The sequence below is a fragment of the Leiobunum rupestre genome, chromosome 9 (genome assembly GCF_980474605.1).
Source record: "Leiobunum rupestre chromosome 9, qqLeiRupe1.1.hap1, whole genome shotgun sequence".
Taxonomy (NCBI): Eukaryota; Metazoa; Arthropoda; class Arachnida; order Opiliones; family Sclerosomatidae; genus Leiobunum; species Leiobunum rupestre.
The window spans coordinates 12,728,325-12,743,010 of NC_143392.1; the positions used below are offsets into that span (position 1 = coordinate 12,728,325).

Below are 14,686 nucleotides of genomic sequence, written 5' to 3' on the forward strand. Positions count from 1 at the left end.
AGCATACACAGTTTACACTAAATAAAATGTTTATAAAAGGAGGAAAACTTAATAAATCCAATGATTTTGGAATTCTAAAAACACATCAGTAGCTCGAAAAAACCTTCCTAAAACGGCGTCTCATTTTTCGCGCCATTTTATGACCTTACTTTAGCGCCAATAAATCGTAAGTGAGAAAAGAAGGTACTAAATGTATTTAGCGCTACGACATGTTCAGTGAGAAAAAGAGGTTAACTTATTTACCGATGCCAATATATAGCATTAGTTTCAGCAGTACGTTGACTACGTTCAAGAAATACACCGTTGGACTGTCGCTAATATTTCTCATTAATTAAAAAAGAAACAAAAGACAATTTATGCAAACTAAAATGAGTGGTGTGGTGATATTCTCTAAACATATGAAAATTTCCAGAATGTGTGCAGGTATTAAGAAAATCATGTACTCTAGCTGCTTTATATAATATTGTTCTATAATATTTTAATAGGATTCTGTAAATTCACATTTAGAAATCACTCTGATGATAGTATGAAAAAAAACTCTCCGCCCCCTCAAAAAATACCCAAAACTCCTACTGGAAAATTGGACAATGAAGTAGAAAAATCTGAAAAAGATGTTTATGGGGCATTCCCCGACAACACTAACCCAAAAACTGGAGAAATTGGTGGGCCAAGAGGGCCAGAACCTACAAGATTTGGAGATTGGGAAAGAAAAGGAAGAGTCTCGGATTTTTAATAACTGATAACCTACAATGTACTTAGAAATTTTATTAATATTCAACATTTAAATAATTCAAAAGTTTAAAAAAAAAACCTTAGAAAATTACACCAATTATAACAATTTGGCTATACTGTAGTAAAATGTTTTTGAATTCCAAAATTAATTCAACTGTTTTAACATAGCTTTTATCGCTGTGCAAATTCCCATTGCCATTTGTTGGCTTGAGTAAGGGGTATTTAAAGGCGGAATGTGAATAAAGGCTGTGCATGTTGAATTAATATTCAGACTTGTATAGTACGTGAATTCACATAAGTATCTTTAAAAAAAATTATAAATTTTATAGTATGTATATTAAGTGCTAAATAAATGTTGACCAAGTTACTTTACCTCCCAGCATCTTTGGACACAGCAGCCATTACATCGTTATTAGAATTATTCACTTCTTGACTAACTAAATCCATTTGTAATTTGGAAAACAAAAATTTTTCCCCACGTCTGCAACAGCAATTTTCATTGGGAACTTTCCCACATACGTCTGGGCTCATGTAATTTACGTTATGAGCCATTGTTTCTAGCTCCAATGAAGTTGCTTTCTCCGATACCCCACAATGGACCATTAACTAAAATGTTTTTAAAGCAACTTTGAAATACAAATAAAATTTATTTGCAAAGGCATCATACTTTCGGTTTATATTGAACCCAAAGTTTTGGCACAATATTTTCAACAGTTGAATATTCAACTGGAAGTTCATGTATTATTAAATCAAAATCTTCATTTCTTGTTAGGTATTTAAGTTCATTAACGACAACCCAACTAGGGTTTATAGAAAATGTTCTAAATGGACCAAATCCTAAGAAATTATTTAAAAAAATTATTTTTATTTGAATCTTTTTAATTGTTATTTGTTTTACCTGTTACAACTACCAAAGGTTTCTTTTTGGCTTCTTTTGCATCTTCAACTACACAGTTATTTTCTACAGAAATAAAGGAAATTCATTTGGGTGCTTTTTACCAGTTATTTATGCTAAAATTTAGTTAACCTTCTTTCGGGAATATCATTGCCTGGATTTTAGATGGTGATCATAAAGTTCCACGTACTTCAAGAAACATATACCTAAAATTTACACATACATTAAGCCATAATGATAAGAGATCATGTGATACACTGTTATCAGTGAAATAATTAAGACCAGAATAAAGTTAACTTATAGTCAGAAAAAAAATCGATTTAATTAATTTATATTACATATTCAATTTAAAAGTGTAGTAAACAGTGTAATATCAGTAGACATATGTAAAACTTTAATATAATCTTCTGTAATTTATGTTTTCTGAAAATAATTTGAGGCTTATTTCATTAAAGTAATTTAGTTTAAAAACCTGGGATCAAAACGTTTAAATAAATTTGTTGGGATGAATTTAAAATAACAAAGTAAAATTTCAAGTTTAAAATTAGCCCACTAAGAAAAATGTAACTGCGCTTTTAACAATAATTCCTTCCCAATTTCTTCGTGGGCCCCTAGAGGCAAAAATTCATCAGATAATTCTCTAAATGTCATTGCTATTCTACGACTTTTTATATGGTGTCTAGAAATAGAATGAAGCCAAATATGCCTGGAATTTCCTTGCAGAATCAGCAGTGAATAGCGTGGCATTGGTATAAAAATCTTTCTGGTATCGTTGATTGCATTTGGGCTTGTAAGTGTTAAGAAAGTATCACTTTCTAAATTAATAGTAACTAGTCGTTCGCCCCATAGCCAAAAATCATCAATATGGGGATCAATGGAGGATCCACGTTCTGGAGTATATTCCAAATTGCAAAGCTCCACAGGGTTAAAATTCTCCAACTGATGGACACACTTCAGTTTATCTACTAAACTCTTAACCCATATTGGGAAGCCTTCAAAGGCAGCAGCTTTAACTTTCTTTTTTTTGAAATTTACTTTTGGGCCAAAATCCTAGAAAAGCACCATTAGAGAATGAAAAAGTAGTATCAAAAATATAAAAACGTATAATGTAAAGTAAAATACCTGTTTATAACGCCCAGATTGAGAAACAACCCATTGGTGTTTTTCAATTTGTTGTAGGACATGTTTTTCCTCTTCTTCAGATATAAAATTATTAATAACTGTTATTCCATCAATAAAAAAAGGACTTGCACCATTTGTTTTGCAAATATCGTGCAATTCACCAATATTGGTGAGATTTGCAAGCTCAGGAGTATTTATGAGATGGTTACAAATTGAACAGTAATAGAAAGTTTTTTCCTAATAAAAGTAGTAAAATTTTGTAAGGCCATTGCTATGAAATAATATAGGTGGTAATATTTTTACTTCATTTTCATAGTTATTTTCCAATGGAGAATGGTTAGATGAAACATTTTTCCAGTTTTCACATAACAAACACGTTCTTATACCCTTACAACCACACTGGAATCTTTCTAGTGTGCCGTCAATCGTAGGCCTATTCATTTGGTATTGGTTAATTGGTAAACAAGTTTTAACGAGTAAATTACTGCAGTGAAAATACGCGGAGTAAGGGACTAAGAATTGTTGGGTTTCTACTTGAGAAATAATAATTTGTGTTAATTAATAATCTTGCATTTGAAACCATTTATTTGAAACTCACCATAGCCATGGACTAATTAACCTTCAGTTTTGTTTACAGCAGCATATGCTTGCATGTGATTTGACTTGAGTAGCAGACGACGGCAGGGCTGCCAGAAAATATATGGAGTGTGAGTGACGCCCATGGTGACGCCCAATTTGTCGTAAATCTAGGCAAAGTAGCCCAATTTTTCAACCAAAATCTGTAAATATTTCTGAAACAGCCTAAAAGGAAGCCCAAAAATACAACTTTAGACAATGTTTAGGCATGGACAAATGTCCATGGTCAGCCCCATAGTTTCTTCTCCATAATTTCCATCCTCCTAGCTGTCAGCATGGACATCTTACAGCTTGTTTTCAATATTTCGTAGTAGCTCAGCTCACCGCTGAATATATTAGGTATACTCAGGAATCCATAACGCTACTTGGAATGAATAACGGCTTCGATTCCCCGCCGTTGTGGCGGAACATAGTAGGCGGAGCTTATAAGCCTTTGTTTGTCACTGAATTTGACGTCATTTAAGGCGGTATAAGCGTTCCAGCCCCTCCCACAATGTTCCGCCACAAAATACCACAGGGGATATGGGGAGATACTCATTCCAAGTAGCGTTATGGATACCTGGTATACTGCATATGAAAGTTATTTATCATGTACTTTCTCTTACAATCTTATAAGAATTATACGATTAACCCAACTATTTAGAGCTCGGACAGGCTTACCCAGCTAGTAAATAAATATGAATTTATCTAAAAATTTCATTAATTAAATGAGGTTAAGGTAATTAATATTTTACCTAGTTTTTGGTAAATATGGGTTTTTGGGCGCGTTTTTAAACATATACAACCTGTTTTTAAAAAAATTGGTTGGTTTTTGAGCAGTATTCGTGGAATCAACAAGAATGAGGCGTATGGGATAATTACATTAGCGATACCACAACAAAAGTTGGTCCGCTTCAGTTCATCGTATATCATCGGTAATCTCATCATAATGCACTGCGCAAGAGTCCACAGTACGTAAAGATCACAGTCGCGCCCCTGGTGTAAGGTTCTAGGATCGCAAAAAATGGTTGACGCAAATGTTCGAAATTACGTGTTTCTTTGGGAGTGGTTAGCCAATACCCAACGATCGTGGGCTTCGTGGCTACAGGTGGCAAAATGCTTCTATATGTGTGGATGAGTCAGACTAGATTATGAGAAATGACGATGCACTGTTATTATGTTTGTAACTTAATGATGAAGCTTAATACTGAGATGAATATAGATTTAATAATAACTAAGAAATATAATTACATTTAGACTGGAGATACCGACATACGCAGCCGCTGTCTTGCCGGCTTACCATGAGGGTGGTAGGGTAAACACCGGTCGTTTATCTTAAACAGTTATGGTTTACGGAAACCGTATTGCCCTCTATTGGTGAGTATCACAGTTATACAACATATAGATAATCTCGAATACAACATTACCTCCCTTCACAATGTTTTAAGTTAAAAGTCATATAAAATAGTTGTGACGAAGGCGAAATACAATTAGTCTGGTTCATAACGAGTTGGTGGTTTCCGGGTTCTGTCTGATCTTCGTAATTGCACTGAAGGAACATCGTTAGCACTACGTGGCGACTGGAAAGAAACTGGAGGTCGGAACGGTGACGATGTTGCTCGAGGAGGTTGTGACGAGGATGTTGGCAATGAGCTTGGTACTCTGCTGAGTGGTGATCTCGAGCTGCGATGAAGTGCAGCTGGAACTACTGGTTCTCCAGAGAAATATGAGTGTGGACGTTTCTTCACGGTCGCGGCGGTAGCTGACTCTGGCATGTGCGGATGAGTATGTTGAGAGCCGCGGCTATCTATAAATCGTTTTCTTAGTTGGTTCTGGTGACGTCTAATGACACCTGCAGTGGTGTGAATTAGAAACATCATACTGCCTAATCGTCGGATAATTTGACCCTTAAACCAAGGGAGGCCTTTTCCAAAGTTCTTAGCGAATACATGGTCGTTGGGTTTAAATAATTGAGCGTTGTTCATCGGCGAATTACGAGAACTCCATGAAGCAGTGTTTGGTGGACATTGATCCTGCATCAGAGTTGGATTAAATAAATCTATCCTTAATCGAATTCTTCTACCAAACATAAGCTCTGATGGAGAGAAACCGGTAGAAGTCGGAGTTCGACGGTAATTAATGAGAATTCTAGATATGCGTAAAGGAAGTGGATCCCTGTGAAATGTTTCTAAACCACGACCAATAATTTCTGTTTCTACGGATGTTTCACCACTTATTTTCTTTAGAGACGACTTCACAGTTCGAACTGATCTCTCAGCTTGGCCGTTAGATTGAGGATGATAAGGCGCTGAGGTCAAGTGTGTGATTCCATTGTTGTTTATAAAGTCGTGAAACCTTTGACTGGAAAAGCAGGTACCATTATCGGTGACTAGTGTTTCCATAATTCCATAACGAGCGATGTTACTTCTGAGAGCGTCAATGATGACTTCGGTGGATGTTGTAGGAGTGATAGCTATTTCTGTCCATTTCGAAAATGAATCGACGATAATTAATAGGAACTTGCCTTCCACGGGACCGGCAAAATCAGCATGCACGCGTTGCCAGGGCATGCGAGATGGCGGCCAATTGGAAAATTCCTTAGTGGGCATGGGAGCGTTCAAGCGGCAAACTTCGCACAGACGCGATAAATCTTCAATGTGCCCATCAATTCTAGGCCACCAAACGGAACGGCGCGCTGTTGCCTTCATAGCAACAATACCTTGATGGGTACTGTGCAACTCAAGGAGAACTTCACGCCGAAGGCTTTGTGGAATCACCACTTTATTTCCGACCAAAAGGGTGTCCTTTAATACAGATAGTTCCATACGTCTGTTGTAGAATGGTCGTAGCTCAGGGTTGTGCATTGCCGTCTCAGGCCAACCGGAAAGGGTGTAACGCAGAACTTGCATTAGAGTAGTGTCGTCAATTGTGGCTAGCTGAATACGTTGTAAGTTTATTGGACTGTTATCAATGGTAGAAATGAGTATGACATGTTCCTGGGGTAATGGTGGTTCTTGCGTAACTGTAGGTAGTGGTAGTCTGCTCAGAGCGTCGGCATTGGCATGAGAAATTCCCTTCTTGTATTTTATCGTGTAATCATACGCAGATAACATAAGTGACCAACGTTGTAGTCGGGCTGCCGCCAGCGTCGGAGTAGGTTTATCTTCTGAAAAGATGGTTATCAAAGGCTGATGATCAGTGATAAGTGTGAATTTTCTACCTAAGAGGTATTCCTTGAAACGCGTTACGCCAAAAACCAAGGCTAAAGCCTCGCGCTCTATTTGGGAATAATTTCTTTCTGTGAGGCTGAGAGTACGTGATGCAAATGCAATCGGAGCTTCTTGACCATCAATTACGTGAGATATTACTGCTCCAATTCCGACTGGCGAGGCGTCACAAGCAAGCTGAACTGGTTTCGTGCCATCAAAATGAACGAGTAGGTTATAATTCTCAAGTGATAGTTTAGCTTTATGAAAGGCGTTTTCATGGCGATCCTCCCAAATCCAGGGTTGGGATTTTGATAGCAGGGAGTATAAAGGTTCAAGGTGTGTAGAGTTGTTGGGTAGGAATTTCGCGTAATAGTTCTGTAATCCTAGAAATGATTTAAGTTCAGTAACAGATTTTGGTGCAGGAGCGTCCAGAATGGCTTTGAGTTTGCCTTCTTGAGGTCGTAGACCATGTGCATCAAGTCTGTGTCCAAGAAAGTCTATGGACGATTTTAGAAATTGACATTTTGCTTTGTTAAGCTTTAAACCAGCACCTCTGAGAATAGATAAAACTACATCCACATTATCTAAATGATCGTCGATAGAGGGACCGCCAATAAGAATGTCGTCCTGGAATGGTGAGACGTTAGAGTGATCTTTTAGTAAGATTTCCATATGGCGCTGGAAAATGGCTGAGGATGACGAAATACCATATGGTAGCCTATTGTACGTGTAAAATCCTTTGGTCGTGTTGATCACCACAAGAGATTTGGATTCGTCGTCTAGAAGAAGTTGATTATAGGCTTCTTTAAGATCCAGTCTAGTAAAAATAACACTATCGGCAAGCTTTGAGAAAATATCTTCCGTTTTAGGCAGAGGATATTTTTCAGGGTTGATGACCTTGTTTGCGATGACCTTATAATCGCCGCATATCCTGATTCCTCCGTTGTTTTTTAAAACTGGCACTATTGGCGCAGCGTATTCAGAGTAGGGAACAGGCGTGATTATATTTTCATGTTCAAGTCTTGAAAGTTCATCTTCAACTCTTGACTTGAGTGCGTATGGAACTGTACGGGCTTTAAAAAATCTTGGATGGGCATCCGGTTTGACGTAAATCTTAACTTTGACTCCATTCAAACAACCAATACCGGGTGAAAATAGTTCAGAATGTTTTTTTAATATTTTATCTAATTGAACGTTGGCGCCGTCTCTGGTGTTAGCAGTATGTTGAATTTTTTGAGTATGCGCTTCAATTTTCGGTAAAATCTTTAAAGCGGAATATATCCATGAACGCCCACATAAATTTGGACCAGGACCGTTGAAGATTAAAATAGGTAAGGTGGTAGTTTCTGTACCATACTTGACTGTGACCAACGTTTGACCTAGTGTTCGTACTGCGTGGCCAGTGAACGATGTTAACCTATCTTCAACTGGCTGAAGATTTGAAATGCGAGGAATAATCTTCTGATAATCTGACGAAATCATAGAATGGCCGGATCCCGTGTCGAGTTCCATAGTAATTGGAATATCATTGATACTGCATTGGATATAAATTGGAGATGGAGTTTTCATAATATTAAAATCTTTACTTATGTGCTTGGTTCGATCAATGTGACAGAGTCCGTACTCGGTTACTGCAGTGGGTTCTTCGTAATTTGTAACATTGTCTTGCGTAGGAGTGTGACCAATATTAGAAACTGGTCGACTAGAATGCGAGTCATAGAGAGGTGTACACATTGTGCATAAACCATATGACTGTTGGCCAACTTGTTGATTCATATCTATATGATACGAATTTCCTCTATGGAAGTTAGGTGAATAAGAGCTGCCTCGTTGAAAATTCCCACCTCTATTTTGGTGTTGGCAATTTCCACCTCGAGAAGAATGTTGAGTCTGTGGAGAGCGTGGTTGATGGTTGGTTGAAAATCTCCTTCCACCACGACATGCCTTTTTGATATGGCCATATCTCGAACAATTATAGCAAGTGGAAAACTTGAAAGGGCAGTTTCATTCCTCATGAGTGGTTTCTGTACATCTTATGCAAGGCCTGAATGTCTTTTGAGAAAAATTAGAATTGTTATGAAGCGGATTGCTCGCCTGCGTATGGGACGGACTCCTCTGATTACTATCGGGCATGCTGGATGGGCCGCTATCTTGAATATTTTGTGGCATTTTATTTTTTGAATTGGATCTGTGAGATTTATGAGTTATTGACATTTTATTGACAGATGTGGAATCTTCGTGGTTCCTCAAACTATTGGTATCACGAACTGCTGATTCTAGAGAGTGAGCTAACGCAACCGTTTTGGTTAAGTGTAGGTCTTCTTCAAATAAACGTTTTTGAATACTATCGTCATTTATACCACAAATTAATCTGTCCTTGATCATCTCTTCCAATGAGGCGCCGAAATTGCAATATTCTGTCAGACTTCGCAATTCCGCAAGATATTGTGACACTGTTTCCCCAGATTTTCTGTCACGCTTATAAAATTTGTACCTTTCGACTATCTGTCTTGGTGCTGGACTGAAGTGAGCTGACAAAGCCTGTATTAGCTCTGCATATGACTTGGTGTTGGGTTTCGCAGGTGCGACTAAATTGCGTAATATGGCATAAGTTTCCTTGCCAATGACTGAAACTAGAATGGCTCTTTTCATTATTTGTACCTCTGCATTAACCGTAGGATCTGCATTATCCTTAATTTTACAAGCCAAAAAATGTTCTTCTAGGCGTTCGTGATACAGTGTCCATTGCTCGCTTGTTGGATCGAATTCATCAAAATGTGATTGCTGAGAAGAGCCCATTATTAGAATACTCTGTAGTGGACTGGTATGTCGGTGCTGAAAAATTTTACGTGAATCTCACAGTCATTGAGCAATTACTACGCTTTGTAGCCAAGGCTTATTGAATGTTTTCGGAATTCTTTAGGTTGAAAAGGTTACTTGATATTTTCTTATTATATTATTTTGTGTTAACTTACATCCCATCTCCGTCGCCAAATATTATGTTTGTAACTTAATGATGAAGCTTAATACTGAGATGAATATAGATTTAATAATAACTAAGAAATATAATTACATTTAGACTGGAGATACCGACATACGCAGCCGCTGTCTTGCCGGCTTACCATGAGGGCGGTAGGGTAAACACCGGTCGTTTATCTTAAACAGTTATGGTTTACGGAAACCGTATTGCCCTCTATTGGTGAGTATCACAGTTATACAACATATAGATAATCTCGAATACAACAACTGTAAATATTTGTTCTAGAACCTTCTGCGGTCACAGGCTCTCTCGTAAAAGCTGAGTGGTCCGCCGCGGAATGTGGAGATAAAGAGAGCAGTTTGACCAGTTATCTACTACACCTAAGCGGCGGAATGGCCGCTTAAGCCTCTATCAGAGGGATGGGTGTTGACGGAGGAACTACAAGAATAACTAGACGTCAACGGGCAAAGAGGGCTTGAGAAGTCCATTCCAGAACGAATAAGAAGAGTCAAGAATGATCGTATCTCATATGTTACGATATCGTGGTCCGTTTTGGTCCCCCTCTCACGATACTGAAATTATAAATTATTATGTAAATTAAACGTTTATGTCAAACGATCCATGTTGTTTGGAAATAATTATAAATATTTTATAAATTGATAGTAAATAAAAAATCTAATTCCACTCCTGCCTGTAACGGCACTATGGAACTAGTAAAGGAGTTGAACCGTTAAGACTTGGCGGTAAAAACAGGAGCAAAAAAAAGCAAGCTCTCTTTCATTTGTTGTTGTTTTATTAGATTAATTGTTTGTTACAGTAGTTTCAAGTATCAATCAATATTTCAAATAAAATATGACTTCAAGGTTTGAAATCCATTTTCGCCAATGATTATTTTTAATTAAACTTACCTTATGAAGATTGACTGTTGGTGTAACGTTTTGGGTCCTTAAAGTGACCTCACCTTCCATAGTAGTGTTATAAATGAGAGAACGCTCTATGAGGCACTAATGAGGTATCTGGGCGCCGGGCACCGTACCTCACAGAAATAACATGGGGCACTATTTGACGGTGTCTAGAAAAAAAAGTACCGGTTCAACATCGACGCGTTTGAGACACCTAATGAGGCACCGGGACACCGGCACCGTGCCTCATAGAAATAACATGGGGCACCATTTGACGGTGACCGACACCGTGCTTCATAGAAATAACATGGGACACTTTTTGACGGTGTCTAGAAATAACATGGGGCACTATTTGACGGTGTCTAGAAAAAAGGACCGGCTCAACATCGACGCGTTCGCCGACCGTAAATCCTCATAGAATTAACATGAAGTATTATTTAACGGTATCTCACGACCACCATGCCGCATAGAATTAACATGGGGAATTATATTGACGGTATTTGATGCGTACACCGGTCGTAATTGTACTGCGAGAGAGCTGTGAGTACCGTATCTCATAGAAAATACATGGAGACGAGGATTAGAATATTGACCGTGAATTGTTCAATCGCGTATTGCGTGGATATACCCTTAATTTACAAAGCCTGCTTAATCTGCTGTTTCGAACGTGGTGGTATAATCCTAATTGTTTAAGGCGTGGTACAAAGTGCAACAAAGTTTACTATAAAAGCCAGAATTTTCCATTAAAATATCATTCGGAATTAGGATCCCTGAGTCTCTTACACCTTAGAATTCGAATACTCAGAAGATGTAAGTAGAAACCTTTCCACATTAAATTACTTTAAGTGATTTCTAACGATTTCGATACCCCTTTTAGGAACGTCGGTAAGGTTTTCCCTATTTCTACTACGAAGGGGGTATCGGTAACCCCAGACTGTCATATTCACGTCGGTACTTTGGATGGTAGTGTTGGAATTGAGTTGACGGAAAGTCAGTTCAAGCAACTACGGAGAGCAAGCGGTCAAATTACTACGTTCTTGGAAGACGATTCGATCCCAAATTCTACGTGGTTCTTTGAAGGATCAGAAACGAGACGAGTCGAGCTATGCATTTTCCAAACGCGGAAGGTAGTGGACGTGAGAGAAATAATCCTTGGAACTGGGACCAACTACGGAAAGCACATCTTAACCAAACAGGGCTTTACTGTCACGCAATACCCCTGGAAGACGTTGATGGATAAATACGACGAAGTGATGACGTATCACAACGAAGTAAAACGCGTCTTCAATGATATTAAAGGAGTCGTTCTGACCGCGATTACAGACTACGTGAATAAGCAATGCGAAGGTTGCAAAATTGATCATCCCTCACAAAGGCAGCACGATTGTCTGATGATTGATTGGAACTCTCGTTTAGATATACATTTGTTTGACGCGATGGATAGAATTAGTTATTCCGAAATCACTTTAAAACTTGACACGTTTTTAAGCGAGGACTTTCGCGATACTATATTGACTTTCATAATGTGCAACGCTAAAAAAATGTTGTATAAAAATGAAGACTTTTGAATTTGTCAATAAAAAACTTGAGTATTAAAAACTGGGCTCTTTATTTTGTAGCTCATTTAGAGACATGGAACCAGTAATGAAACATCCGTTCACCGGGCTCGTCGCTGGGCCCACGCAATGTGGAAAGTCCCACTTCCTTGCTAAATTAATTAAACATAATGAGTCGTGCATTGCTCCTCCACCTCAAAGAATAGTTTGGTGTTATACTGAGTACCAAGAGAAATTATTTAATTCGGTATTGGAGCATAATCCTACCGTAGAGTTTCACGAGGGTTTATTAGACCCAAACAATTTAAATCCGACGATTAGAAATTTTGTAATTCTCGATGATCTCTTATGTGAAATAGCGAATAACAAAGACGTCACAAATTTATTTATACGAGGTTCGCATCATCGTAACACGTCCGTACTGATTTTAATGCAAAATTTGTTTTATCACGGGAAAGAAGTTAGAACTCTCAATTTGAATTCACAGTACCTCGTCATTTTCCGTTCGGCTAGAGACGTTTCCAGCGTGCTAAATATCGCTAAACAAATTTCACCGGCTAATACCAAATTCGTTGTTGACGCGTTTCGTCAAGCCGTGGTGAAACCATACGGTTATTTATTCATCGACTTGAAACCAAATACCGCAGATGAATATCGGCTGCGAACGGGGATCATACCGGGAGAAGAAGCCGCGATTTTCATCCCGAAATAAAATCAAAATGACTATAGCAACGTCAAAACGTGTGTGTAAAAACTTGGATTTTTTAAAATATTTGAGCACGTGTAATGTGAAACAGAGGAAAGCTATCATTAAACTAGCGAATCGCGACGCCATCTTAGCGCTGGTCGAATGTTGTATAAATGTACTACGCGGGAACATTCAGTTAACAGATGGACAAAAGAGTCGATTGAAGAAACATCGTAAAGCCTTACATCATCTTTGCGCAAAAATTCCTCTCGCTAAAAGAAAACAGATTCTAGTTCAGAAGGGGGGATTTCTCCCGTTTTTGTTAGCTCCACTTCTTTCAATCGTTAGCTCAGTCGCCGGCGCTGCGATAAGCCGCGCCATTAATAAATAAATGGCCCGAAAAATGATTTTAGTGTCTGAAGACGCTTTACGTCGAATGAAGAATGCTACTCCCGAAGATGTTCCCAGTGAAATACCATCCTTGGATAAAGAAATGAAAACGATCCTCGACGATCCCAATATGACCGAATCCGAAAAATTAACGTTATATAATCAAACTTTGCAGCGACACATAATATCTAATCGCCAACCAGTTGAAAAACAACAGACTGTTAAAAAAAAAACGTGGTACGAAGAAATTGCGACGTCTATTCCGTCAAGTATGCTTACCGACGCGATATCGTTGTACAATTGGACATTACGTTTTATTTCGTGGAACGAACTCGGTGAAATGACATTTGGAGGACGAGTCGTTTCTGGATCAAACGTAATCGATTTAATTTACGACGCGGTTAGAAAAACCAAGTCAAATTCCGACCCTACAGGATTCAAGAACTTCTACGAAGTATTGCAAAACAATAATGTACCAAAAAAATATATCAAGAATCCTACTAGAATAAGTTCTTTAAAATCGTTATCTTTTAACACGTCACCACCTAGACAAAATCAGTGGGTGACGATTTGAATGTATTTACCAATAAAACATTTAACCACCAGTTACTGTTATTTAGTTCAATCCCATATCTCATAATGGATGGTTGCACGGAAGTTGTAGCTGGAAGTATCGTATCCACATTAACTATATCATTTTCGAAAAATCCAAAACTATTAACCGTCGTTTTAATTATATTAATTTTTGTAATAGTCGAATTATTCGATTTCTTAATATTGTACTACACGACACCCACACATGGAAATTACACTAATTACGGATAAGCTAGAGAAGATCTATTACGACGTAGCGGACTCTGGCGGGTACGTTGGCGTTCGCGGACTATATCGTTCCGCTCGAGAAAAGGGTATCAAAGTTACGTTGAAAAATGTGAGGGAATTTTTACAAAACCAAGATACCTATACTCTACATAAAAATGCAAAGTGGCGATACAAACGAAATAAAACGATAGTGTACGGCATTGACGATCAATGGCAAGCCGACCTCATTGACCTCCAGAAACTTTCCAGGCTAAACAATGGGTATCGCTATATTCTCGCGTGTATTGATATTTTTAGTAAGTACGCTTACGTCGAACCGGTGAAAAATAAGAAAGGAGAGACTATAGTGAACGCTCTAAAAAAGATATTAGATGGTGAAAGGAAACCAAAGCGAATGCAGAGTGACCACGGGAATGAGTTTGTTTGTAAAGCCGTTCAATCCGAATTAAATTCCCGCGAAATAGAATTTTTCGCGACGAACTCTGAAGTGAAAGCCAGCATCGTTGAGCGGTTTATTCGATCGTTTAAATCGAGAATGTATCGATATTTTACAAGGAAAAATACTTATAAGTACGTTGACGTGCTTCAAGAATTAGTTAGCGCCTATAATAACAGTTATCACCGAGCAATTAAATGTAAACCCGTCAATGTAAATCCCGAAAATTCGAAAATAACTTGGAAAAATTTGTACGGAGATATAGACTTTAGTCCTCCGATAAAGTACGACTTCGAAATTGGAGACATTGTCAGAATAAGCAAAAACAAGGGACTATTC

At 38.1% G+C, this 14,686-nt stretch overlaps 3 protein-coding genes across 6 annotated transcripts; 1 reads left to right on the forward strand and 2 right to left on the reverse strand.

The window, feature by feature from the left end:
• The first annotated feature begins 233 nt into the window (after nt 1–233).
• LOC149926579 (succinate dehydrogenase assembly factor 4, mitochondrial-like) lies at nt 234–1,099 on the forward strand. The gene is made up of 2 exons (XM_090158237.1): nt 234–423; nt 486–1,099. The coding sequence occupies exons 1-2, from the start codon at nt 357–359 to the stop codon at nt 731–733; spliced, it is 315 nt and encodes a 104-aa protein (XP_090014363.1). The 5' UTR covers nt 234–356; the 3' UTR covers nt 734–1,099.
• On the reverse strand, nt 751–4,664 carry LOC149926580 (pyroglutamyl-peptidase 1). 2 transcript variants are annotated; one of them, XM_090158236.1, is made up of 6 exons: nt 4,616–4,664; nt 1,760–1,833; nt 1,631–1,693; nt 1,400–1,569; nt 1,106–1,338; nt 751–1,034 (listed from the first exon to the last, which is right to left on the reverse strand). In XM_090158236.1, the coding sequence occupies exons 2-6, from the start codon at nt 1,776–1,778 to the stop codon at nt 878–880; spliced, it is 642 nt and encodes a 213-aa protein (XP_090014362.1). In that variant the 5' UTR covers nt 1,779–1,833; nt 4,616–4,664; the 3' UTR covers nt 751–877. The 2 variants fall into 2 exon arrangements, with proteins under 2 accessions (XP_090014362.1, XP_090014361.1); XM_090158235.1 differs by lacking the exon at nt 4,616–4,664 and adding an exon at nt 3,348–3,529.
• Nucleotides 1,924–3,349, reverse strand: LOC149926581 (alpha-ketoglutarate-dependent dioxygenase alkB homolog 4). 3 transcript variants are annotated; one of them, XM_090158234.1, is made up of 4 exons: nt 3,053–3,349; nt 2,911–2,986; nt 2,750–2,823; nt 1,924–2,677 (listed from the first exon to the last, which is right to left on the reverse strand). In XM_090158234.1, exons 1-4 carry the CDS (start codon nt 3,188–3,190, stop codon nt 2,180–2,182), a joined length of 786 nt encoding a protein of 261 aa, XP_090014360.1. In that variant the 5' UTR covers nt 3,191–3,349; the 3' UTR covers nt 1,924–2,179. The 3 variants fall into 3 exon arrangements, with proteins under 3 accessions (XP_090014360.1, XP_090014359.1, XP_090014358.1); XM_090158233.1 differs by having other exon boundaries at nt 2,881–2,986; XM_090158232.1 differs by having other exon boundaries at nt 2,750–2,986.
• Nucleotides 4,665–14,686: the final 10,022 nt, after the last annotated feature.

Excerpts from the sequence above, each read along its gene's own strand:
- LOC149926581 (XM_090158232.1), bottom strand. The coding sequence starts at position 3,190 with ATGAATAGGCCTACGATTGACGGCACACTAGAAAGATTCCAGTGTGGT. Across the intron at positions 2,987-3,052 it reads AAAATAACTATGAAAATGAA|GAAAAAACTTTCTATTACTG; the intron begins GTAAAAATATTA and ends TACTTTTATTAG. Across the intron at positions 2,678-2,749 it reads AATCTGGGCGTTATAAACAG|GATTTTGGCCCAAAAGTAAA; the intron begins GTATTTTACTTT and ends GTGCTTTTCTAG.
- LOC149926579 (XM_090158237.1), top strand. The coding sequence starts at position 357 with ATGCAAACTAAAATGAGTGGTGTGGTGATATTCTCTAAACATATGAAA. Across the intron at positions 424-485 it reads AATTTCCAGAATGTGTGCAG|GATTCTGTAAATTCACATTT; the intron begins GTATTAAGAAAA and ends ATATTTTAATAG.
- LOC149926580 (XM_090158236.1), bottom strand. Across the intron at positions 1,570-1,630 it reads ACCTTTGGTAGTTGTAACAG|GATTTGGTCCATTTAGAACA; the intron begins GTAAAACAAATA and ends ATAATTTCTTAG. Across the intron at positions 1,339-1,399 it reads GGGTTCAATATAAACCGAAA|TTAATGGTCCATTGTGGGGT; the intron begins GTATGATGCCTT and ends AAAACATTTTAG.